General features: G+C 44.6%; 1 protein-coding gene across 8 annotated transcripts in view; it reads right to left on the bottom strand.

Moving 5' to 3' along the window:
- Positions 1 to 212: 212 nt before the first annotated feature.
- Positions 213 to 21,574, bottom strand: part of TMCC1 (transmembrane and coiled-coil domain family 1) — a 165,859-nt gene continuing 144,497 nt past the window's right edge. For 6 of the 8 annotated variants that reach the window (XM_019536545.1, XM_019536546.1, XM_019536544.1 and 3 more), the window contains 3 exons: positions 11,154 to 12,076; positions 3,870 to 4,005; positions 213 to 1,855 (listed from right to left, as the gene is read on the bottom strand). In XM_019536545.1, coding sequence (XP_019392090.1) covers positions 1,541 to 1,855; positions 3,870 to 4,005; positions 11,154 to 12,076 — 1,374 coding nt within the window. In that variant the 3' untranslated portion in view covers positions 213 to 1,540. The other 2 variants (XM_019536549.1, XM_019536547.1) reach the window with 2 other exon arrangements.

The following is a 21,574-nucleotide window of genomic DNA, read 5'->3' as shown; positions in this document are numbered from 1 at the left end:
GAGAAAAAGGGGAGTCTCTCTGTGGCATGCTCAATGGATACACACAGCATAAAAAGGTGTCCTCTAAACAAAGACAGATGATCTTAGAGAGACGGTGGATGGAAAGGGTGGGGGGGTGGAACAACTTTGGTTTCAGTTATCAGGGATTTATTTAAAAATAAATCATTAGGGATATTTATGAGAGAATCCACTCTTCTGAATAAACTTTTTTTCCTCATTTCTTTCCATTAAAAACCCTGTCTTTTCCCCAAATGGGATGAAAAGAAATTGTTTGCTTGTACTTTAACTACTGTGAGGCCAAGAGTGACAGAATTGGGAAAGAGAAACATGACGCCTTTTCTCTTCCACACCCACCAGAGAGGAGAAAGGACAGAGGAGCGTGTAACAAAAAAAAAAACGGTGTGGGAAAGGTGGATGTTGATCATGATGCTGCATCCGCAAGCACGGGAGGACAGAGAAATGGCATGTCAACAGCACTGCATTCCAGCAGACAGGCTCTCACTAGAAACTCCTTCCTGCCCTCTTCAAAACTGTTTCAGGACAAGACGGCTCACAATTATTCACGCATTTCTTCATTTAAAAACATCACTTCTTTATTTAAAAGGAAAAAATGACCCCCCCCCAGCCCCTTCCAAAAAAACCCCCAATAATAATAATAATAATTATAATAATAATAATTATAATAAAAAATCCTATTAGAAACAATAAGGAAGCACTGAGAGTTTGAGTATTACACTCTTCAAGTATGCTGTTCGAATTTTTTTAAATCTGTGAATATACATATATTAGAAAACCTTAAAAGTGCGACCAAGGGCTCCTGCTTAAAGATAAGTATTTAAAGGGCTACTTCAAAATACTGTAGTACAACTGTGCAGTTACTGTGTACGGCATAACGCTTCCACTTCGTATACTTAGCAAAAGGTAACCGGCCTCACAGAAAATTATTGTACGTCATATTAGCACAAATGGCCGACCCAGGAGCTGAGCTAGGGGGAGGGATCCATGTGTTTGGTTTTTCTTCCCCCTTCTTAAGGAAAAAAACACCCTGAACCCATACATTCGGACATGGAATGTGAGCAGGCTTCACAGTAAAGATTAGCGTTGCAGGTTCGCTGTGGTACCATCACACAAGGCTGTGCACTAGATTAATCTTGGCTATTTAAGCTAACCGTGTTCTCCTCTTCCTAACCAAGTTTAGTACAGTAGTTCAAACCATAATTTAAATTGCCCATTGGTGTGCTCCACATTTGTGTATTTTCACTGTATTCTTTTGTACACTTAAAGAATCTGAAGATTTGCATCCAAAGAGAACCATGCTACATAAAAATTATCCAGGATTCTCGCCAAAAAGAGTTCTTGAATAAAATCTAAAAAATACTATTGCAATGCGTCTCGCAGAGAAAAACGTTATTCTAAATGTAAACAAATTCACTCGGACACTTTAAAACTTCATCAGCATCATTGCTGACTAATCTTTGCGACGCTCACCCACCAGCGTGTGCTGGGATGTGTGGGGCAATGCAGCCAATGCCTCGTGCCATCATCTGGGAGGCAACAAGAACCGTTCCAAGTAGCTAGCGATGCCATCCCAGTGCTTCCACAGAAGAGCAATGAAAACCACTACAAATAAAGTGCTGAACGTCCTATTGCGAGTTTTCATGAGGGGGACAACGCAGTTGGCCACAGTGGAGACAAAGACTAGGAGAACAGCCATGACGGCCAGAAGGATGTTGATGAATTTTCCCAGCAGGTTCCTGGCAGTGGCATTCTCCAGCCCCTCTAACTGCACCACTTGCTGCTGTTGCTGCTGAAGCTCCATCTTGGAAATCCTGGTCTGACAGGCTTCGAGGGCCTCCTGTTGAGAAGAAGGTACAGTCATGTTTTCCGTACTCACAGGACAGGCTATTACACCTCAGCGGTGTTTTGATACTACGAGTCATCATGTGGCTGCATTCCTCAGGCCTTGTACACCTGCTGCAGGATGTGAGTCACCCAGACAGATTTCATATCCTGCAGCAGTAGGAAAGAAGCCCAGGCCGGTTCCCATGGAGTCTTGAATCTTTCACTACCCGGGAACTGCAAAGCATGTAACAACTCTCAATTCCTGATTTACATTGGTGCTAATGAGAGGGACGTGTGAAGGGTCAGTCTTCTGTCCAACTATGGAAAAGAAATGCATGTTGGGGATGTCACCAGGATGGCCTGCTTCGCTGTATCCTGTACTGGTCACATTAGAGTGCACCATTCCTCTTCTCAAGCTGGGAATAGTTTGACACCTAGGTGTCTGACCCTAAAAGGGGAACTTACTGAGGGCCTGGGGCCTTCAACAACTGGGGGCCTTTCCCCCCCCCCAACTCAGGACAGTGGAACGACCCCTCATTTAGACCAAAATGAAATCTGAGGTCAAGTACCCTGCTTTGCTGGGCAGACCAGAGAGCAGCCACTAGTGCAGCCACCTGGAAAAATGGATTCTGATTACAACTTTGTTTGATCCCTATTCTCTAGAATGTGAATTAAAAATGCCACTTCCCATTTATCCAAGTTACCCACAGCTCTCTTCCATGCAGGGAAACTCCCAGAGTGGCACTGCAGGATTGATTTGACTGGAGCGTGGGAAGTGCTCCAAAAATGGAAGCTGAAAGAAAGGTTACTGATCAATCCCAACCTCAGTTTAACCTCTGGGCCCTGGTGCAACTAAAAGGGGCGTGCAATACAGGCACTGCAGCACACTCAAAAAGTGGCAGCCCGATGCATATCTTAGCAAGGGCCATGACACTGCTGCCCTCAAACATTTATCTAACATAATAAAGGTCATTGGTACATGTTGCATTTACCTGCCACTGCAGAAAACTCCAACCAGGCTGTGGAGGTCAACAGAGCTTGGGGACTTTCCCATAAAGAACATTACTTGACAGCTTTAGGTAAAACTGATTAGCAGGAAACCTGAAAGGACAGTAACCTGGCCAGCCCCGCAGCCAAGTCTAGAGGCATAACCAAAAGGAAAGCACCTGGCAAAAAACTCTTCAGTGAGAAGGGAAAGACAAAGCACTCTGACCTAAAATTCTCAGCACATGCTATAAATACTGCAAGTCATCTCAGCGGAACAGAGAAGCCTGCTTAAACTAACACAACAAGGATTTAAAATAGATTATGGGTCTGTTCCTAACTGGGCCTTCATAAGGTTTAGTCAAATCCCAGGTATTTTTACAGATCTGTGTCTGTGAAAACCCCTGCAACTCTACAAATCCCTGCTTTCAAAGCCTATTGGTTTTTAGATACTTTGCATACCGAGGGCAACTCCTCTCCTAAAAATACCTCTTTATTTGGGCATGAACAGCAGAATGGATTGTTTCCTGCCTCAACACAGAGGATGCACAAAGCCAGCTACCGTTTTTCCATCAAAACATTTCTGTCGATTGCTCTAAATCGAGTGAGACATGCACACAAATCCTGCAACCAGTCTCCTGGGAATACTGCTGTAAACGCCTCATATGTCCCAGTCTAATAGTTCCCAACGCTTGCACAGAAGCCTATGATATAGCCACTACCAAAGATGGAAAAATGCTCCCACTCGACTTTACCCTACAAAAACAAATCCCAGTGTGGGACAGCTGACAGGCTCCTCTGAACAGACACATAGACAGCTTTGCCCGTATAGCTAGCAAACACACACTGGCTTCCCTTGCCTCAGGACTGAATTAGAGAAACAACTTAAGAACTAAAGGCAGATCAAGACCACTTGGAAGGAAAGCAAGGGCTAATATACAAACATGGACTCAAGAAAACATTTCGGAGGCAGGGGGAACTGCTATTGCCATCGTGTCCTTTGACAAGGAGGTCACCTAATCACTTCAGCCTCTTTCACCAACCTGGATGTCTCGGGCTCGCTCATAAGACTGATAGGCAATTTTCTCCTCCATGCTGGCCAGCTCCTGCTTTAGATTGAGGATCTCGTTCTGGTGGAGCTCTGTCAGATCATTCAGCTGCTCTTCAAGTCGTTCACATCTAGAAATGAGAAATATCAAGGGAGGGGGTATGTTAATGGGAATGGGTCAGCAGAACTACATCAACAATCTCAAGGTGAATGGTCAAGGTGTTTTTCAAAGCTATCTGTAGCATTAAGATGCTGTGCGTGTCCCTAGCCCTTCTGCTCATCTCAGCGAACTAGGCCTCCCCACTGTGGGAGAGGTAAGTCCTACCCATGAGACAGGAAAAGGTAGGTAGTTTTGGGGACATATGCACAGAGAGGCTAAAGACCTCTTCCAAGGCAAGACATAGGAAATCAAGGACAGAGGGTTAGGAAGATCATTTGTATCACCTTCCCCCACCTCGTGTGCATTAAGCCACCAGGCTGAGCGCCTGCCGAGCACCAAACAACAGGTATTTTCAGTTCTACTTGGATCAGCAACAGGCAGGAAAATGATACTGTAATTAGATGACCAATCTCTCAGGCAGACAGAGAATGTGACGGTCTTGTCTAGTATTGACTCATTATGTGGAAAAGTCACCTGAATGGGGTTTGTTTTTTTTAGCCTTTACCTTCTGTGAATGATTCAGTCCAACTAACAAAATTACTATGTTCTGTTATTTATGACAAAAGCACATTAATCATGTGCCTGCAGGCTCGTTTCTTTATCTTTCTAGGGATGAATGGACCGCAAGTGATCCTTACTCCAGGGACAAAGATTTGAAGCGTAAGGATTATTTTTAGGGTGAAGGAAAAAAACTCTTATTTTATTAACAATGCTTCAGGTAACTGCTCAGTGCTAATCCCATAATGTCATTTTAACTTTGTCAAATATGTCTCCACACAGCCTCTTCATCCAAGGAGCTCCAAGTGCTTTTACAAGCAATGAGGTTTCAATACCCCCTCAAAACTGGTTAAATATTTATACAGTTTCTGTTAGCCTCTCTGTACTTCCGTTTACTTAAGAGAGTTTACCAAGTGTCTAGATATAGTAAACTAGGCACTGTCTAGATTAAAGGATCCTACCATTTGTTCAGCTACAAGCAGTAGCTTTGGTGGGTACCCGAGCGCAGACCCGGCTACTGCTGCTGTTGGCATTTTCACCACATTATCTAACTCTATTCAAAACCAATCTTAAAGAACACAGCAAAAATGTTAGTGACCTTTTTCAGTTAGGCTCTCACCATTTGTACCAACAATGCGAACAAACCACTGAAAAATCTGAGGGAAAAACTAAAATGAAGACTCATCTCGTTTTAAGTCCAATTCTTCTCTGGTTCCATATAAATAAAATGTACAGGATGCAATCCTCAACTATTAGCCTTCATTTAACCTTCAGCTAATGTTTAAATAGACACAAGACAAAGTACAAATCCTTCTTTTTTCTTGCAGAGTTACTTGATGTTTTCCATGCGACTGGCTGACAATCCTTTAGTTCCTAGACCTGAGCTCTCTTTAATGTGCATTTTGTTTTCATTGAAAAAAATAAGAGAATGAATATTTACTACAGAGCAGCGCTTTACTTAAGTCCAACTCTTTGGCAATTGTTTCCACTGTGAACTAGAAAAGAGGTGGTATGTCAGACTGTAAAACAACAGCAATCAACTTGGCCATCCAGTTGCATTTAAAAAGGACATCACTAACTGATGCTGTTCACTCCCAAAACTTCCAAAGCATTTCTGCAATCAAGACAGAGCGTGGGATGCAGCTAAGAGAAAAAACCAAACAAAAAACCACAAACCAAAAAAAACAGACTCCATGTGTCAGCACTAGGAAATCAAACTATGTAATGGCTGACCAGCTATTTAATATAGCCATTTCTTATCCTACTTCCCCCTCCAGATCCTGGATTAAAAAAAGATTCTTAATAAAAACCTGCCAGCAACCAAAGCACAGTTCAGAGCTAAACCTACAAAAAGTGCTACACGCCGCATAAAGATTAGAGGAAAAACAGTCAATATGTTAATACATTTCAAATCTACCTTTTCCAAGAATTTATTATTACACCCAAGGGACTTGCATGCTCATGAAAATAGTGTGATTATGCCTTTATCCCTATCCCCACAGTCTCCATAAAACAGCGGTTGCCAAGAAGCTTGAATCCTGTTCTGTTACAGCAAACAACGGATTTGGATAACTTCAGTACATACTTCAATTTACAGGAAACATAAGGACACTCTTCAAATCTGCAAATTAAAGCATTTGGGCATAACACAGATTAAAGCAAAGAAGCACAGTGCCTCCCAGAGCCAGGAGTGCTGGCCAGGGCTGCTGGTTTATTCCACAAGCAGCAACAACTTCACCCCACTTGCCTGGCCACAATGTAACGGCTGCTTGCCCCATTACATCAGCCAGCCACGGCTTGTGCAGGCTGACTTCAGCCCATATCACAACTCAACACTTGCCACTACAGAGAGATTTCCTATTTACTTTTGGGTATTAAGTTTAGTTCGTCTTCTTTTTACTCTTTAACATCTATGAGTTCAAAGAATTAAAGAGGCTGGGGTTTTTTTGGTTCATCATATTTGAGGAGATGAAAAGTTTGTTTTGTGATAAAGCACAGGATTGGAAGGCAGGGTTTTGAGGAAAAAAGTGGGACAGTTTAGATTAGGCACTATTACCACAGCAAATGACATCAAAACAGAAAAGATAAGACCTCTGGAAAGAGAGACCAGTGCTGTGCACACACACACCACATGTGAGAGAGTGACACCACACACAATGTGGCCACGTGATAATCTGCATTCACTGGGCACCTGCAAGTGCTTCACCTGCTCACAACCAGCTCTGCTGAGGCCAGTTAACATTCCTAACCTCTGAGCAGGTCCTGAGAGCTGGCATGTCTTTTTACCTGCTGAGCATAAAGTGTCCTGTTCTCCTCCTCCTCCCTCTCCCCCGCCCCGTTCAAATGTGCATGGTCCCCTCCAAATTAAACAGGTTGAAATTGAGAGGAACTGTAGGATGAGATGTTTTCAGTAATGGAGGAGTGACCAACCCAGCCCAGGTAGGAATAACATCCCATGACACCAAGGATGGGCATTACCCTCTTTTTAGTGGGTGCAGATCTTGTGTCCAGTCCTGGAAATTCTGCAATACAGAACTTCAAACAACAATGCCATCACGTTTTCAAAACAAATTTGGGAAATTTGGGATTTCTAGAGTGCATGCGTTATATACTTGTTTCCCATTCCTTCTGAGGTCTGTTTAACTGGGGTAGTACTACACGGCAACCTTGCAGAGGGACATGGAAAGAACAGCGTCATTTTTAAGATGCCTGATGTATTTTTAAACTAATAGCTGAAAAATGTAAGTAAGCCCAACACAGAACACATAATAGTAGGGATGTTATCAGACATTTTATCAGCACTGAATGCTTTGCCCAGTCGGGCTGAATCAGCCGTTCCAAAAACTGATGCTGACAGATCTTTAAGCACAATGTGAAGCGAGCGGTAAATCTACCTTTCCACATGCACCTCTTGACAGGTATCTCATTTTTCACTGTACCCTTATCATAACTTGTTCCCATAGTTCTTTTCAGTACATTTCTTCTAACTGGCTGCTTTCAATAGAAGAATGGCAGCTAAAAGCAACAAGATTTGCAATGCGTCAAAAGACTTATACCTTCATGGTACACAGAGGCACACAGCACTGCTCCAAAGACAGCATGTGCTACTTTCTGTCCCAACACATACTTTCAGCTCCAAGCACAAGTGTCCACACCTGGGCACGAACATTTTAGTACCTGCTTGCCAGGGGATGATGATTTTTTTTATTGATGATAAGGTTTTTATTGCCCTGAAGTTACTTATACCACATGACACACCACTGAAAGTCTGTCCTGACAGTTCTCTGCTTCAAAGGGTAACCGAGCAAGCAGTATTTTAAATAAAAAGAGTGCAATTAAAACAGGTATATATAACCACTAACAATCCAAAAAAATTAAAAGGTGTCAGATGGTAGAGTTTTGCCCAATGGGTCCCTCAACTGATCCTGTGAGATCTGACTACACTTTCCAATAATGTTGGTTTAAAAGAAGAAACAAAAAAAGGGCAAGCCTCAAACTGGATCCATTCCAAACCTGTGAGCTCATACTTTCACTGTGTGAAAGCAGGTTTCTAATGGGACAAGAAACACGAAAACACTCAGTGGGAACTTTATTTTGGTTTCTGGACAGCACAGAAAGTCCCTGCTGCTATCAGTAAGCAGCTGTCACCTTTCAAAGGGTGAGATAAGCAACAGGCTATTTTGGAGTTTGTTCCAAACTGGGGAAAAAAAATTCACAAAGACTGCAAAAAGCCCAGACTAGGATCTTCCTTCCTCCACGATTCAGCTCCAGGAGGAGTGGTTAAACTGTCTGGGGCCATATCAGTTAGCCAATGGGCAGGTAGCAGAGCCTTTTGTACAGCTTTGGCACTGTGTCACTAGGACAGCTGGAACAACCTGCAGTGCAGGGGAGGGGGAAGGGAGGCAGATACAGGAAGAACTGGAGTGACTGCACTGGCAACTCCCCCAAAGCTACTTAGTACAAGAGAAGCCATGCTGAGTGATAGTCAAGAGCTGGATGGAGGAAGGGAACCAGGCAGGTCAGGGAAAGCCCACAGGGCAGGCAACGGTGGCGAGACAGAGATGGAGCTGACGCAAAGCAGAGGCTCGGCACATGCACAAAAGGAGAAGACTCTGGATGCACACTGCACAGATTTAGTGGGGGAAAAATAGTTAAGGAGCTAGTTCTCCCTTAAGGTACCAGGGCTGATGTGCTCCCAGGGCAGCAGCAGGCAGGTCTCATACTGCACGTTAGAACAGCTGCACATGCTGCTGGTTTCTGAAGGAGTCCTAGAAACAACCAGCTCTGTCTAACATGAATCCCTGGCCTGACAAATCAAACCATAATCTCTTGGTTTCTCTCTGACCCGAGAAACAGTTTTTCCATAAGAGAAATATAGATCAGAATGGGCTAGCAGTTCTGTATCCCAGCACTGATTTCCTCTCTGGTCCTGGGCAAATTATTAAGATATCCGTTTCAGTTTTCTTCTCTTACAGGGACACTTGCTTTATCTCCAATGGATTTGAATAATAAAATCAACCAAGTGATATCTTCAGTAATCAGAAATACTGCAAGCTAGTCCTGTTTTGCCACAAGTTAGTCCAAGGTCCTTGCAGGTGATCAGATACTGCCACGTGCAGTTAACTGGTCATTTCTGAGGGGCTGTCTACGTGGGGACGCTCAGCAAAATGCATCTGAACTGGGTACAAGCTATAAGGGGAGTAGGTTAAACTAGGCAGAGCCATTTTCATTCTGAATGAGTGTGTCCACAAAAGGGGTTTGACTAACCCACTTTGAATTCACATCTTTATTTCATTTGGGGTGACCTTCCCAAGTCTTTTTGCTACCTTATTTTCTCCAATCACTCTCAGATTCATGCATACTTAAAAACCAAAAGATGAGTCTTCTCAAAAGTTGGTTTCCTAAGCTGATTTTGGAGTATACCTTGTGCCCACTGCCCCACTGGAAGGTAAAAAGGTTTTTACCCTGTGAGACTCATTAAACTGAATAAACTTTGAACTTTGTTAAATAATTTAAAAACAATTCAACAGTCCCCAGGGGTCTCTGATGATGCATGTCAGGCTGTCATTTTGGTAGCGTTATAGCATGTATGTGGTTCCATAACAGATGACAAATGAGAAGCCGAACCAGTAACAAACAAGCACCACCTCTCCAAGGTGGAACAGAAATCAGATCCCACAACCCTGGTAAGGGACTGAGGTGAAAAGCACATTGCTGGGCTGGGCTCTGGTGTCACTTTAAAGGCCTGATCACCCCAAAACAGGACTAGAAACTGACCCTAGCCTGGCCTGGGGATGCCAGGTTTGCAAATGCACCAAGCTCACTGTCTTTCACCAGATCACAGTAGCCCAAACCCTGCAGAACTCTTCCAGGGCTGTGGCAGCAACTTCTATTGGTGAGCTGAGCACAGCAAGGGCTGCACTATACACCACAACCCCTGTGCCCTGCTGTGGAGGAGAGCATAGCCAAGCCCAGGTTGCTCTGGACACCCTGACTCAAGTGTTGCTGAACATACCCCATAAACAATGCCTGCCTGCCATCCTCCTACTCCACTCCCTTGCATTTCAAGAGGGAGGGACGGCGCAGTCCCAGAATCCCATCGGGTTTGGGCAGTGGTGCCTGGGTGGCTAGTAAGGACTGGCCTGTACACAGCCACAAAAAAGGCTGGTGGGGATAAATACAGGCTTCCCTATTTGATGGGAGGGCAAACTGTTCAGATAAAGAGAGAGCGTGGCTCTGGTAGGGGCAGCCTACCACAGATATAAAGCATCCTAGATGGAGGAGTACAGGTTCCTTGTCTCCGTACCCCTGGGACAGACAGCAATACATTGAAGTATATGGAGCTCTGCTCTGATCCCCTCTGTCCCCCCCTGCTGACAGCTGCTCTGTGGGGCTGAAGGCTCTGAGAGATGAGGAACTGCTGCCATTGAAGCAACTCCACCTTCTTGCTGCTTCCTGCCGCGTGAGGAACATTAACTAGGTCAGCTACAGGCAAACTGTTTCCACAGCCACGTTCCTCCTGTGGCAGGTGTGCTGATGTAGCATGGAGTGGCTGCTAAGATTTGAGTGCCCTCTGCCACTGTGGAGCTGACAAGGGCTAAGACTTCTAGCCTTGGACTATACTGGCAGAGGACATCTTCAGGGAGAGTCCCTGGACATGTTGGGAGAAGGGCTAGATACTAAAGGGAGATGAGTCACGTCTCTGCTCCCCACTTCTCTAGCCAGAAGCAGGTCTAGGCCTGCATGGACGGAGGGAGATGAATCAGGGCAGAGCTGCATGTGCTCTTCCTTTCCCTATGGAAGAACAGGAGTACTGTGATGACAGCTGAGGGGGGCATTTCTTCCCATGAGGTCTCAAAACCTTCTCTGGTTAACTTCTTACCTGAGAATTGCAGCTCCGTGGCCAGGCCTTTCTTTGCTACTCCCTTCTTGTTCTGAAAGGGGGTGAGCAGTGAAGTGGCAGAGGACACCAGTTAAAGTTGTGTTACAAGGTCTAAGGAGACTAAGGAGTTTCACACATGAATTAAAAAAGTTACTGTCCATAGTCTGCTGAATCTTTCGAGATTTGCATTGCTCTGACTTGGAGCAGTTAATATGGGGGCTACTGAATGACATGCTTACCTGTACCGTTCTTCCTGCAGAGTCTGCATTATTAACGAATAATCCCGCTGATAGTGAACCTTAAGGCTCTCAAAGGATTCTTCCAGTCTTGCCTGTGTTTCTCGGATGTCTTGAATCTCGTGTAGTATTGCATCAAACCCTGAGCTCTGCATATCCAGAGTATTTGTTTTAGAGCTGGAAGCTCCCACTGGGCCTCCTGTGGTGCTGTTGGCTCCCACAGAGCCTGATGTGGCACTGGAGCAGTCCTCTTCACTGCCGTATTTTGGGCTTGACTGAAAGTTCTGAATACCCAGAGTCTTCCCATCCTCCTGCCCTTCTTCCAGGGAGTCCTTCAGATTAGCAATATTGTCCGCACTCCCAAACTTGTTCCTTATCAGGGAGGCAATCTCCCGAGGTTTGGATACCACGGCTCCTGCTGCCGAATGTGTTGCTTGGGAGAAACTGGAAAGCCCACCTTTAACACTGTCCACTACCCCTTCACTAAAACCAGTTACCTTAGCCCCCACATCCTTCAAGCCCTGATGCATATCCCTGAAGACATCCTTTGGCTGCCGCGGGATGCCATTCTGCTCGATTTCCCGGAGCTTCCGGTGGTAGTGTTCTAGTTTCTTCTGCAGCTGCAGGATGGTCTGGGCTGATTTCTGGTTCTTCTTCTCAAACACCTGCTTGATGCGGGCGCTCTGCTGCTTGTCAGCGTTGTTAGCTAGCTTCAGGTACTCCGCCACATTGTCATCCCGGGCAGTCTGCTCAATTTTGATCTGCTCTGTCAGCTTCAGTATTTTCTGCTGTAGGTGAGTGATAGCCACCTTCGTCCGCTGAGGATCTAGGGTCCCATCCACAGAGTCAGCATTGATGCTGCCATCAGTGCTTGAGGCCACTGCGCTGGAGGTCTGTGCTAGGCTGCTCACTTCCAGCCGCTCAATCTACGCAAAAGGAGAGAAAATATGAAGGTTATGCCCTTGCTTTGGCAATCTAGAAAGCCGTTCAGGTTGGGGGGCGGGGACAGATGGACATAAAAATCTGCAACATAATCTGCTACCTTGATTTTTAAAGTCAGCATTTTCCATCACATCCCCCATCTTACTCTTATTACTCTTACATTTCCATCCTTCCTTGAGGCATTTGAGAGCCCATATACACTTTATGAGCATCTAGAAAGATGAGGGTCAAAAGCCACTTTAGCTGATTGGGCTAAAACTTATGCAGCCTTCAGCCCAACTGCTTAGGAGGCTGAGGGAAGTCTGGTCTGTAGTATATAATGCATTAATGCTAGGGGACAAATGAAAGAAACGAGAAGAGAAAACCCTCAAACTATTCAAGTGTAATACAGCAAACAAACCAATTCCTACACCGTAAGTTAGTATTTGTGGCAATAAATGTAAGTGACACTGAAACACACCAGAGAACAAGACATACAACCTGCTAAGCTAGGTCACACACAACATATGGCCCTTTCTTCTCCTTTGCTCCAAAGCCTGCTAAGTCAGCTGTTATAGCAATATAATACTTGACCCACAGACTTTCTTTTTGCAAAGGAGAAACAGGCAACAGCCTCAAGTCAGCATCAGAAAATTCAGCTTAAGTTGGGGAAAAAAACAACCCCCCAAAACCCCCAAATGCCTCTTAAACAATGTACATAAACAGTATGGGATGAGGAGCTCAAAGCCTGGTTTCCATTCTGAGCATGGAAGGAAAGCTGTTCCTTCAGCTGCTAGTGCAGTTGCTTGGGGGATGCTTTCTGATCTAAATTGGGACTTGCTACATTTTATCCTGCCAAGGACTACTTTGGTTGGCTGCTGAGCCTATACTGAAGTAATGTGAGATGCAACAGCCAGGATCAGACTGTTTGAGGTCTGAGGAAAGCATGCTGGCAGCTACAGGCCAGAACTGAGAAGAAAAAAAAAAAGTGAGCAGGTGAATGATTCTTTTTTGGGGTGGTGAAGAGGATAAAACTCCTTTTTCAGAACCAAAAGCAACATGTGAATTGGCTGCCATGCACTTTCTAACCTCAACTGAGACACCAACATATTTGCCTTTGTGGGGAGGAAGGGGAAACCCACACCAAACAAAAACGCCTCAACAATGAAGAAAAATAAAGAACTCAACTACGCAGTGCATGTGTGGAGTTTTCCTGCCTCCATCCTGGTGGCCATTTTCCAATGCCTTTTAATGCTAGGATACCCATACAAGAAGAGAACACCAACACACCTGGCTGCTCAAAACTTTGGAAACACAGAAACTTCATTGCTAAGAAAAGCTGTTGGTGGCCAACAGATGTACCTCTAATCCAAAGATGTTCTCTACAAGAACTGGAGATGAAAGGTAGGTATACATTTACACAGCAACCTTAAACTCTCCTGTGAGGTGCATGTAATAGCTCTGAACACAAGTACTGTTCGAAGCAGGGACTACCAGACTTCTGAACCTATAGGCAAGGTTTCCTTTGATACTTTGGAACATGGGGGACTGTAACCCCCCACCTCCCCAGCTGGTTTTTGCAGGACTGAAGCTACAGAAACAGACAGGCAACTCCCCTCCAGGGAGGAACAGAAAATTCATTCATGTTGCAGACTTGCAACTGATTTGCAGAGCAGGACACGAGTGATACAGAAATGATAGAGTGAAACACGCTTCTTACCAACGTGGAGAATGCACAGCTATTGCAGTTTAACAGCCTAGAGGATTTCTGCACTCCACAATCATCCGCCCCCATGAAGGTTAAAAAAAAGTTCTCCCTCTTCTGTAGCATACCTTGGCTTTTCTGAGGTGTAACAGTTTTTCCCAGTGCATGGCTTCCACAAAGAGGAGTTAACATACCTACATGAGCCCTGCTCTCTCTCATCCGACTCCAGCATAACTAACCAACTCTCTGGAAGAAGATAGCTCAGTACCTGAAACCCTGAATCACTAATTACTCAGTCGCTCCTCCCCAAAGGGGGGTGGCTCTATCTCTTTATCAGGCTACCGGGAGTGAGAAACAGCAAGGTGACATCATCAGAAGCTGGAAAAAAAAGTTAAAGGGACAGCTCCTATGCAACTGGGAACATTAAGGCAAGCCTGTGGCGTGGGGGCAGAATCTGAAAGCATGAGCTTCAGCCCTACCTATAGGGCCTGGCTACAGCCGTACAGAAGAAGAGCACTCCCACTTTCCCATGTACGGTCCTGGGCTAAGGTGCACAAAGCAAAAACTGCTAGAGGGAGATAAAGAGATGCAGACATGTTTTAAATCTTTGCCAGTAATGCTCCTTCCCTGCACCCTTGTGCTGTAAAGGCAAGAGCTGCAAGAGTCACAGCTGTACTGAAGAAACCGCCCAATTCCGCGGCAAGCTGGAAAGAACATAGTCGGGTTGCGAGTTAGGCTGCAGAACAGTTTATTCCTGCCCTGACTGCACAGGACATCAGCGTTGAGAACAAGCTGGTCCCAGGACAGAAAGCATACTTAACTGACTCAAGGCTTCTGTTTCACAGCTTCCCTGGCAGGAAGTTTGCTTTATAAGGTGCAGTACACACTCTAGGAAATGCTAATGAATGAACAGGAGGGTGACTTGGAACCTCGACTTTCCAGATGCAGCTTTTTCCTGCATAACATTCAGTTCATTTCCTCCGTCCCGGGGAAGGAACACTGGGGCTTACTTTCAAACAATACAGCTTTTAACAACTCTCTTCAGTGGTGCAGTTTTCTTCCCTGGAAGTCCCTGGGGCCCTGTATTTCAGGAACCTGGTTACTAGGTAGAACACAAGGCCTGCTCTTCCTCATTTACTCATTGCCGCCTTGGTGCCAGAGCAGCTTTTCTTCTTCCCTGCTCTCACTGAATCAGCTGGTCTACCTTGAGGTTTTATTTAAGACTTACTTATTTCTCTTAACATTTCCACACAACTAGGAGGGGGGGTGAAAAATATAATTAGGAAAACCAAACTAAGGCAGGACTGTATTTTACAAGAGTTAACTCCTCCTGCAGTTGCCATCATTAAAACAGCATTCCTGAATTAGCCTGTCAGTCATTCTTTGGCATTCATTCATTAATAACCAATAATGAACCCTTGTTAAGTATTCTGCAGATTAAACTGCTACATAACTATTTAAAAAAAAAAAGGTCAGCAGACTTGTCTTGTGACTAGATAGACAGCCTTTGGCCTCTGTCTCAGTTTGCTCACCCCTTGAGCTGCTTTGAACATAGACATGTAGGCATCTTGCTACAGCTCCAGACATGAGCTTGACCCTCGTTCTAATTCCAAAGGCTGCTCCCAGTCCACCTGGGTGCCGAGGGGTCAGAGGCAGCCAAACGCGATTTTAGATCCATTGCTCCCTTGTGCACTGCTGGCCATGGAAAGTCCCACAACTCAGTCATGCTGGCCTCATGGTCAGCAGCCCTCTGATCTGGTTCTTCTACCTCTTCTTCCAGCCAAGTGCTCCCTTCCCCAGCCTTCTACCATAGAACAAGCCACAGCAGATAAAGTGGCATGACAGGTCACTGCCCTATTCACATTTTGATAAGAGCCAATGCTAACAAACCACTGCTGTGAGGAAGGTCACAGCACTGTTTATCCTTGCATTTGTCCTAGAGGACATCAGACTTAAACATGCTAGAGACAGAGCAAAATACAAGGGAAAACATGGAACATAAACAGTTCTCTCCCATCCCTTCATGCCCTGCAGTTATATAACTCAAGGAGGGAACGTGTGCATTTTAAAATCACCTCAGCTCTTTCTTTGTTGTTTTTTCCTACACATTTTGTACCATAAGCATCCTATTTTGTTTCCAGACCATTTTCTGCCGGGTTTTTTTGCAGTGTTGCTGTGTTTCCGGTGCAGTTTCCAAGGGGGTATGTTTATAGAAGCTGCTGCCACCTTAAACTAAAAAAAAGGGAAACATTTCTATTGGATTGAGGCTGCATGAAACTAGCCAGTGACCCTTTAAAGCACTATGAAAATGGGCCGATTCATGCCCAGCACCGCTAACAAATACATTATAATGGTGTCTGTTCTTTTCTCCCAAGAACCAGCCTATTGTTAGACCTAAACACTGAATAGCACCCTGGGCTAAGCTTATTTAAATAAGGATTTTCATCCAATTTACAGATTGTTCTCTAAGCACAGAAAACATTTCCACATTTGTTTGAAGGATATACACTGTCAAGCACAGAAGGCTGCCACAGTGAAGCTTCAGTGTTGGATCCCCTACCCTGTGTACCACACCTAAGACAATACAGTATACAGAGAGATGGTTACAACAGATGCCCTCCATTAGATAGGCAGCACTCCCCTGGGCATCATCACAGGTTGCTGTTAAATTAGGCCAACATGGTCACTGGCTGGTAACCTGGTACTGCACTGCTCTGCTTGCTAGCATGTGAAAAGAATATGGTTTGGCATTTGGAAGCAAAACTGCTACATCTAGTTTTATTAGCTGGTTCTTCAGTCTGGGGTGACTGCAGAGGGCTCGCCAGTGGCTGAAGTACCCTTACATCACAAACACTCAATACACCTGATGGAAAGAGTAATGCTGAGGGTTAGTATTTGCTGACCAAGGTACAGGATACCAGTGCTAACACCACAGAACATTCAAAGGCCGAGATGGACCGACATGTATTTTGACAGGACTAGTATGTAATTACATTTCTCTATTTAGAATCGGTGGCTTTCGACAATCTTTTCTTAGGACTGAAGTAATCCATTACATAGAGCCTAAAAGCAAGCAATGACCCTGTCTGCGGGATGACTGACCGAAGGACCGTCAGCCCAGCCCATCACATCACATGGACTTAACGGCTCAGCCCCCTGTTAACACAGATCGGCCACGTGCAATTGAGATGCATGATTCAGTTTCCTACTTCTCTGACTTGACATCATCCTTAAAGCAGCACTAGTGTACACTCCTGTTTACCCAGCATGACCTGATGTTATCACTCCTCTTAATTGCCTTACAAAGCAGTTTGGCTGCTTCAATGAGAGGAGTCTTATCTGTTCATGAAGATTAACAGCTATTGATGGAGTAGGGAGAACCTTTAATACCAGCTTCTCTCCAAGCTGAGGTTTCTTGTAACCAAAATGGCAATGTGCACATGTCAATGCGACATGGATGTTATTACCAAAAAATGCCACCAATTCTTGGTTCGTTGTAAGCGGGGCCCACTAGAGTCATGCAAATCATTCCAATCCCACCGACCCCCTCCCTCACACTCGAGTTGGGCTTTTTTTGTGGAAGAGCACACTTTACACAATAAAATGGAGAGATGGGCTGCTCCCTCTTCACCAGAGACAAAAGCACCCCCAGGACTCTGAGGCTGTACCCACATGGAAACAAACTATGCCAGGATAGCTATAATACACAGGTACCTGGCATGGACACTACCCCAGAATAAAAAGGACTTTGTTTGCAAAATGCCATGCTGGAACAACTCTTTCAAGACAGTTTATTCCTGTCAAATTCCCCATGGAGACAAGACCTAGGAGACGCCGGACTCTCAGCAAAATCTGCGCAATCAGAAAGTCTTGTTGACAGACTACTGGTTTAGGATCACTGAAGATCGCGCCTGGTTAGGTAAGATGGATGCTGATGAGTGAAATAAGATGAGTATGTTGAATGCAACGTGCTAAGAGAAGGCAATGTTCCAGCGCTCAGGTAGCTTTTGTAATCAATTTCTCCAAACACGTCAAATAAACCAGTCCAGATAGAGACAAGTTGTAAATTGTTTTGTAGCCCCTTTACTTTCTAGTAGGGGAAATCATCCCCTGCCTGCCTTCACCAATGAAAATGCTTGACCTGTTCAAGTGCCTGGGACTGCTCCCCAGTGAAAGCTTTCCCTTCAGATCTACTTCACACCACAAAGCTTATGAATAATCTTCTCCACCCTGGTCTTCCTACAGATTATATATGCACAGGTGCTAATTTACTGTGTGGTACAACTTCTCTGAAGACCTCTGTGGCAACGTCTCTCACGCACAAAAAGCACCTGCCTGCTCATTAAAAAACAAGACTGTTTGCTTCCAAGTAGGACAGTCGACTTAAGCATGTAGCAGCAGAACTTGGGACACGTCTGGTTTTGAGGAGCTGTTTGTTTCAGCTTTCCCTCCCTCCTCCCCACTTGGGGTTATATATCTATATAGATATAGCAAGGTGAGAAAGGATCTGGCTACTGCAAGGGGAAGGATGACTTCTGGAGCAGGCCTGCGAAGGGGCAGAGAGATTTGAAGCAGCCCAGACTAATCATATGTCCCAGTGATTAAGATCGCTCCATAAATGGCAAGCATCCATAAAAACTAAACATTGAAGATAGGAAACAGTGTAAGGGGTGATGGGATAAAATGCAAACAATACACCGAAACCAGCTCACAATACAAGTCATAAGTCTTGAATTTCCTGCTAAGAAACCCCCTTTCATAACTGATTCATTAGTGTGCAACTATGAGAGATGCACAGTAGGTGGAGAAACAGAAACCAGTTCTCTTCTGGGAAGGAGTGACAGACAGATACTAGGAGGTTATAGATCAACATTCCCAGTAGCTAAGGGCTAGTAGTTTCACAAGGGAGCAGACAGACAGTCTGTGTTACTGCCTCAGAGCATACAGGAGGACAGAGACTTGTGGTCTCCAATGCTGGGTATAAGATAGTTAGCTCATTTGTAAAGTGAGATATGTAATTATCACCTTCAGGGGGACAATAATTGCAGGGTAGAGAAAAACCCATCTTTCCTGCTTGACTGAATCAGCAATTTAAAAAAAAACAAATGATTGTCTGCAGCTGCCCCCTTCCCCTCAGCCTGCAATCTCCGCAAATCCCAAAAGCAAAAGGAGATTTGGATCAGACATAATAGTTTGGTAGACACTACAGCACTTTTCCTTCTGAATTAACAGTTAACTGTGGCCTCACTATGCTGTTTCCAGCACCTGGAGTTGCAGACCTCCAGACAGGATGTATAAGTGAGGTCCCCACCGCTTAAGAGGTGCTCAGGCAGCAAAATGCAGCAGTTAGAGCAGTTAACCAAATCTTCAGTGGTTCACAAACCAGCTGGTCCATTTTCTACATGCAAGGAGGAACTCAGGTGTCCCCACAGAAGAGAAAGATATGGAAACAGGCTCTCCCCCCTTCTCCCCCCTCTCATTTGAATTAGCTTTTCATAAAACTGACAAAGGGGACAGACATGTAACAATTCCTACTTATCTGGGATAACCAGGCACTCTGCCCTCCCCAAATAGTACTAAAAATAATGGGATATATGATACAGGGCACTGAAATTAACATTACTCAGACACTATTTCAGATAGTTATAGACACCGAGTTCTTCTGTCATTGTTTTAAAGCATCTTGGACAAGGAAGTGGCTATGACTGAATTTTGGTAACGCTGAAGGCAAGGACTGTGTTAGGCACTGTAAAAAGAACACTATCTCTGTGGACAGGACCCGATCAGAAGGTCAGGGCAGAACATAGTATCCATGTGTTTTTGGCTGTGCCAGACATTAAAAGATCAGAATCAGTTGACCGGGGTAATTACCATTACCATCATCTACCACCCTTCCTCTTGGATTGTGATCTGGCCTGCATTCTGCATGAATCACTCTACCACGCTCCACACTGAATTAGAAGTGATCCCAGTCCTCATAGCTGTAAAAAAGGGCAGAAGCAAGACAAAGGAGATTGTTTAGCTGGTGGTTTGCTCTGTGTGCTAATTGCTGGTTGCAATGTAACTGTTCCAAATGCAGCCTCTCCCAAGTACCTTTCTGTTGGGATGGTTAAAAACAGGATGCTGTTAGGAGGTAGTACTGCACTTTCAAACATGCCACGCAAATTATTTAAAATAGTGCTCTGAAATGAATGCACTTGTTTCCATTCCTGTATACTTTAACATCAAACATTTCTTACTTTGATGAGCAAAGGTACCTTCAAAACAGTAATTTTCATATCTGAGTACTGACACAATGTAGCTGATGAAAAACAGAGGCACCCAAAGTCTGCCGCAGAGTGCCACAGGATGGCACTGATCTCTGGTAATGTCACAGTTCCCTTTGATTCATTAATTTATCAACACTTTTGAGCTTTTCTGCCAGAGGCAGTTTTTCAGGCCAGGTGCAAAGCTTTCCATTTACCAAGTGGTCTCAATACTTGTGAGAACAGAGGAGATAACCTCAACCCCTTGCGCCAAACCCAATGAGGGTAATGATGAAGTTATCTTTCATTTGCTCCTGTATTTGCCTTGCTCCCCTTTCATTCCACATTCTTCCAAGGCCCCACCTCCACGTGGGGGTCACTTCGGTGCTCTCCTTGCACTGTGCACACATACTTGATCATCCAAACACAGTATGCGCAAGAAGTGCTTGGAAATTCTTTTGACCCAGTTGGAGACACCTAAACATCGAACAATTACTGGGCAACTGTAACACACATGATGAAATACTGTAGCCAACAGAAGGAACGGTATGAAACCTTGTGAAAGTTCTCTTGGCAGAAGATTTAGGTCAGGAGTAAGGTGGGACTGACTCTGCAGACAAGTGCAGGTAAATTTTTAACATTAGCCACGTTAGAGGCGAAGATAAATATCAAGCCCTGTGGTAGAGGCTCTCAAACCAGTCTGCAGACTGCTTGTGGGCTAAAGAGAGCTGGATTCGTCACAAGGTGCTCCCAATGCCAAACTGAACTGAAAAAGAAATAGCTAAAAGATGCTTCTTTACACAGGCAACTGCTGTAGGTACACACTCACAAGCTGTAGCAAAGGTGATTCAAGAGATGGAAGGGAAGGGTGTGCCACTCCTCTCCTGCTACCAGCAGCAGCAAAATTTAAAAGCCATTGTTCTTTGCAAACCTTTGTTAAGTTTAGCCCTGGGAGACTGGCACAGAAACAACAAACTAAAGCAAAAGTTTACAACAGACTTTAATCCATCAGGAAGCCTTGGACACACGCACCAAAGCTCATGCACTGAAATATGCGGCACATGTCCATCCTAGCTGAATTCAGTTCACTCGTTTAACAGGATCCTTCTCTTGAGCCCCCCTTCCACGCCGCAGAGAAGGAATGCATGTTTCCTAAAAGGTCTTATTTTAACATGAGTAGATCCGACTGGTATTATTAGTCTAAACCTGTATTTTTATACTCCGATCCTGCTGAGAGCGAGCTGCAAATTGCCCGCAAGGGGCACCATAGCTCACCTTCCAATGATCTGAAAAATTCTCTGGCTATCTCAGTATTTATACAGCAGCTCATGGACAGACAGGGTGAACTGTACCTGTTGGAGACTTATCTATGAACCAGACATTACATTTAGTGATTGCAAAGCTGGCCAGAGAGGTGGCTATTTTTAGATGTAATAACATATTAATTTTAGCCCCAGAACTGAATATATTTCAGGCATGAACACACAATATAGTAGGTTTTAATGTAAAAACCAAGGTTTTAATGTAAACAATTTCCATACTATCTGAAGTGG

This window comes from Crocodylus porosus, unplaced genomic scaffold, assembly GCF_001723895.1.
Source record: "Crocodylus porosus isolate Cpor-Errol unplaced genomic scaffold, CroPor_comp1, whole genome shotgun sequence".
NCBI classification, from domain to species: Eukaryota; Metazoa; Chordata; order Crocodylia; family Crocodylidae; genus Crocodylus; species Crocodylus porosus.
This window is presented reverse-complemented; position numbering and strand designations above follow the sequence as displayed.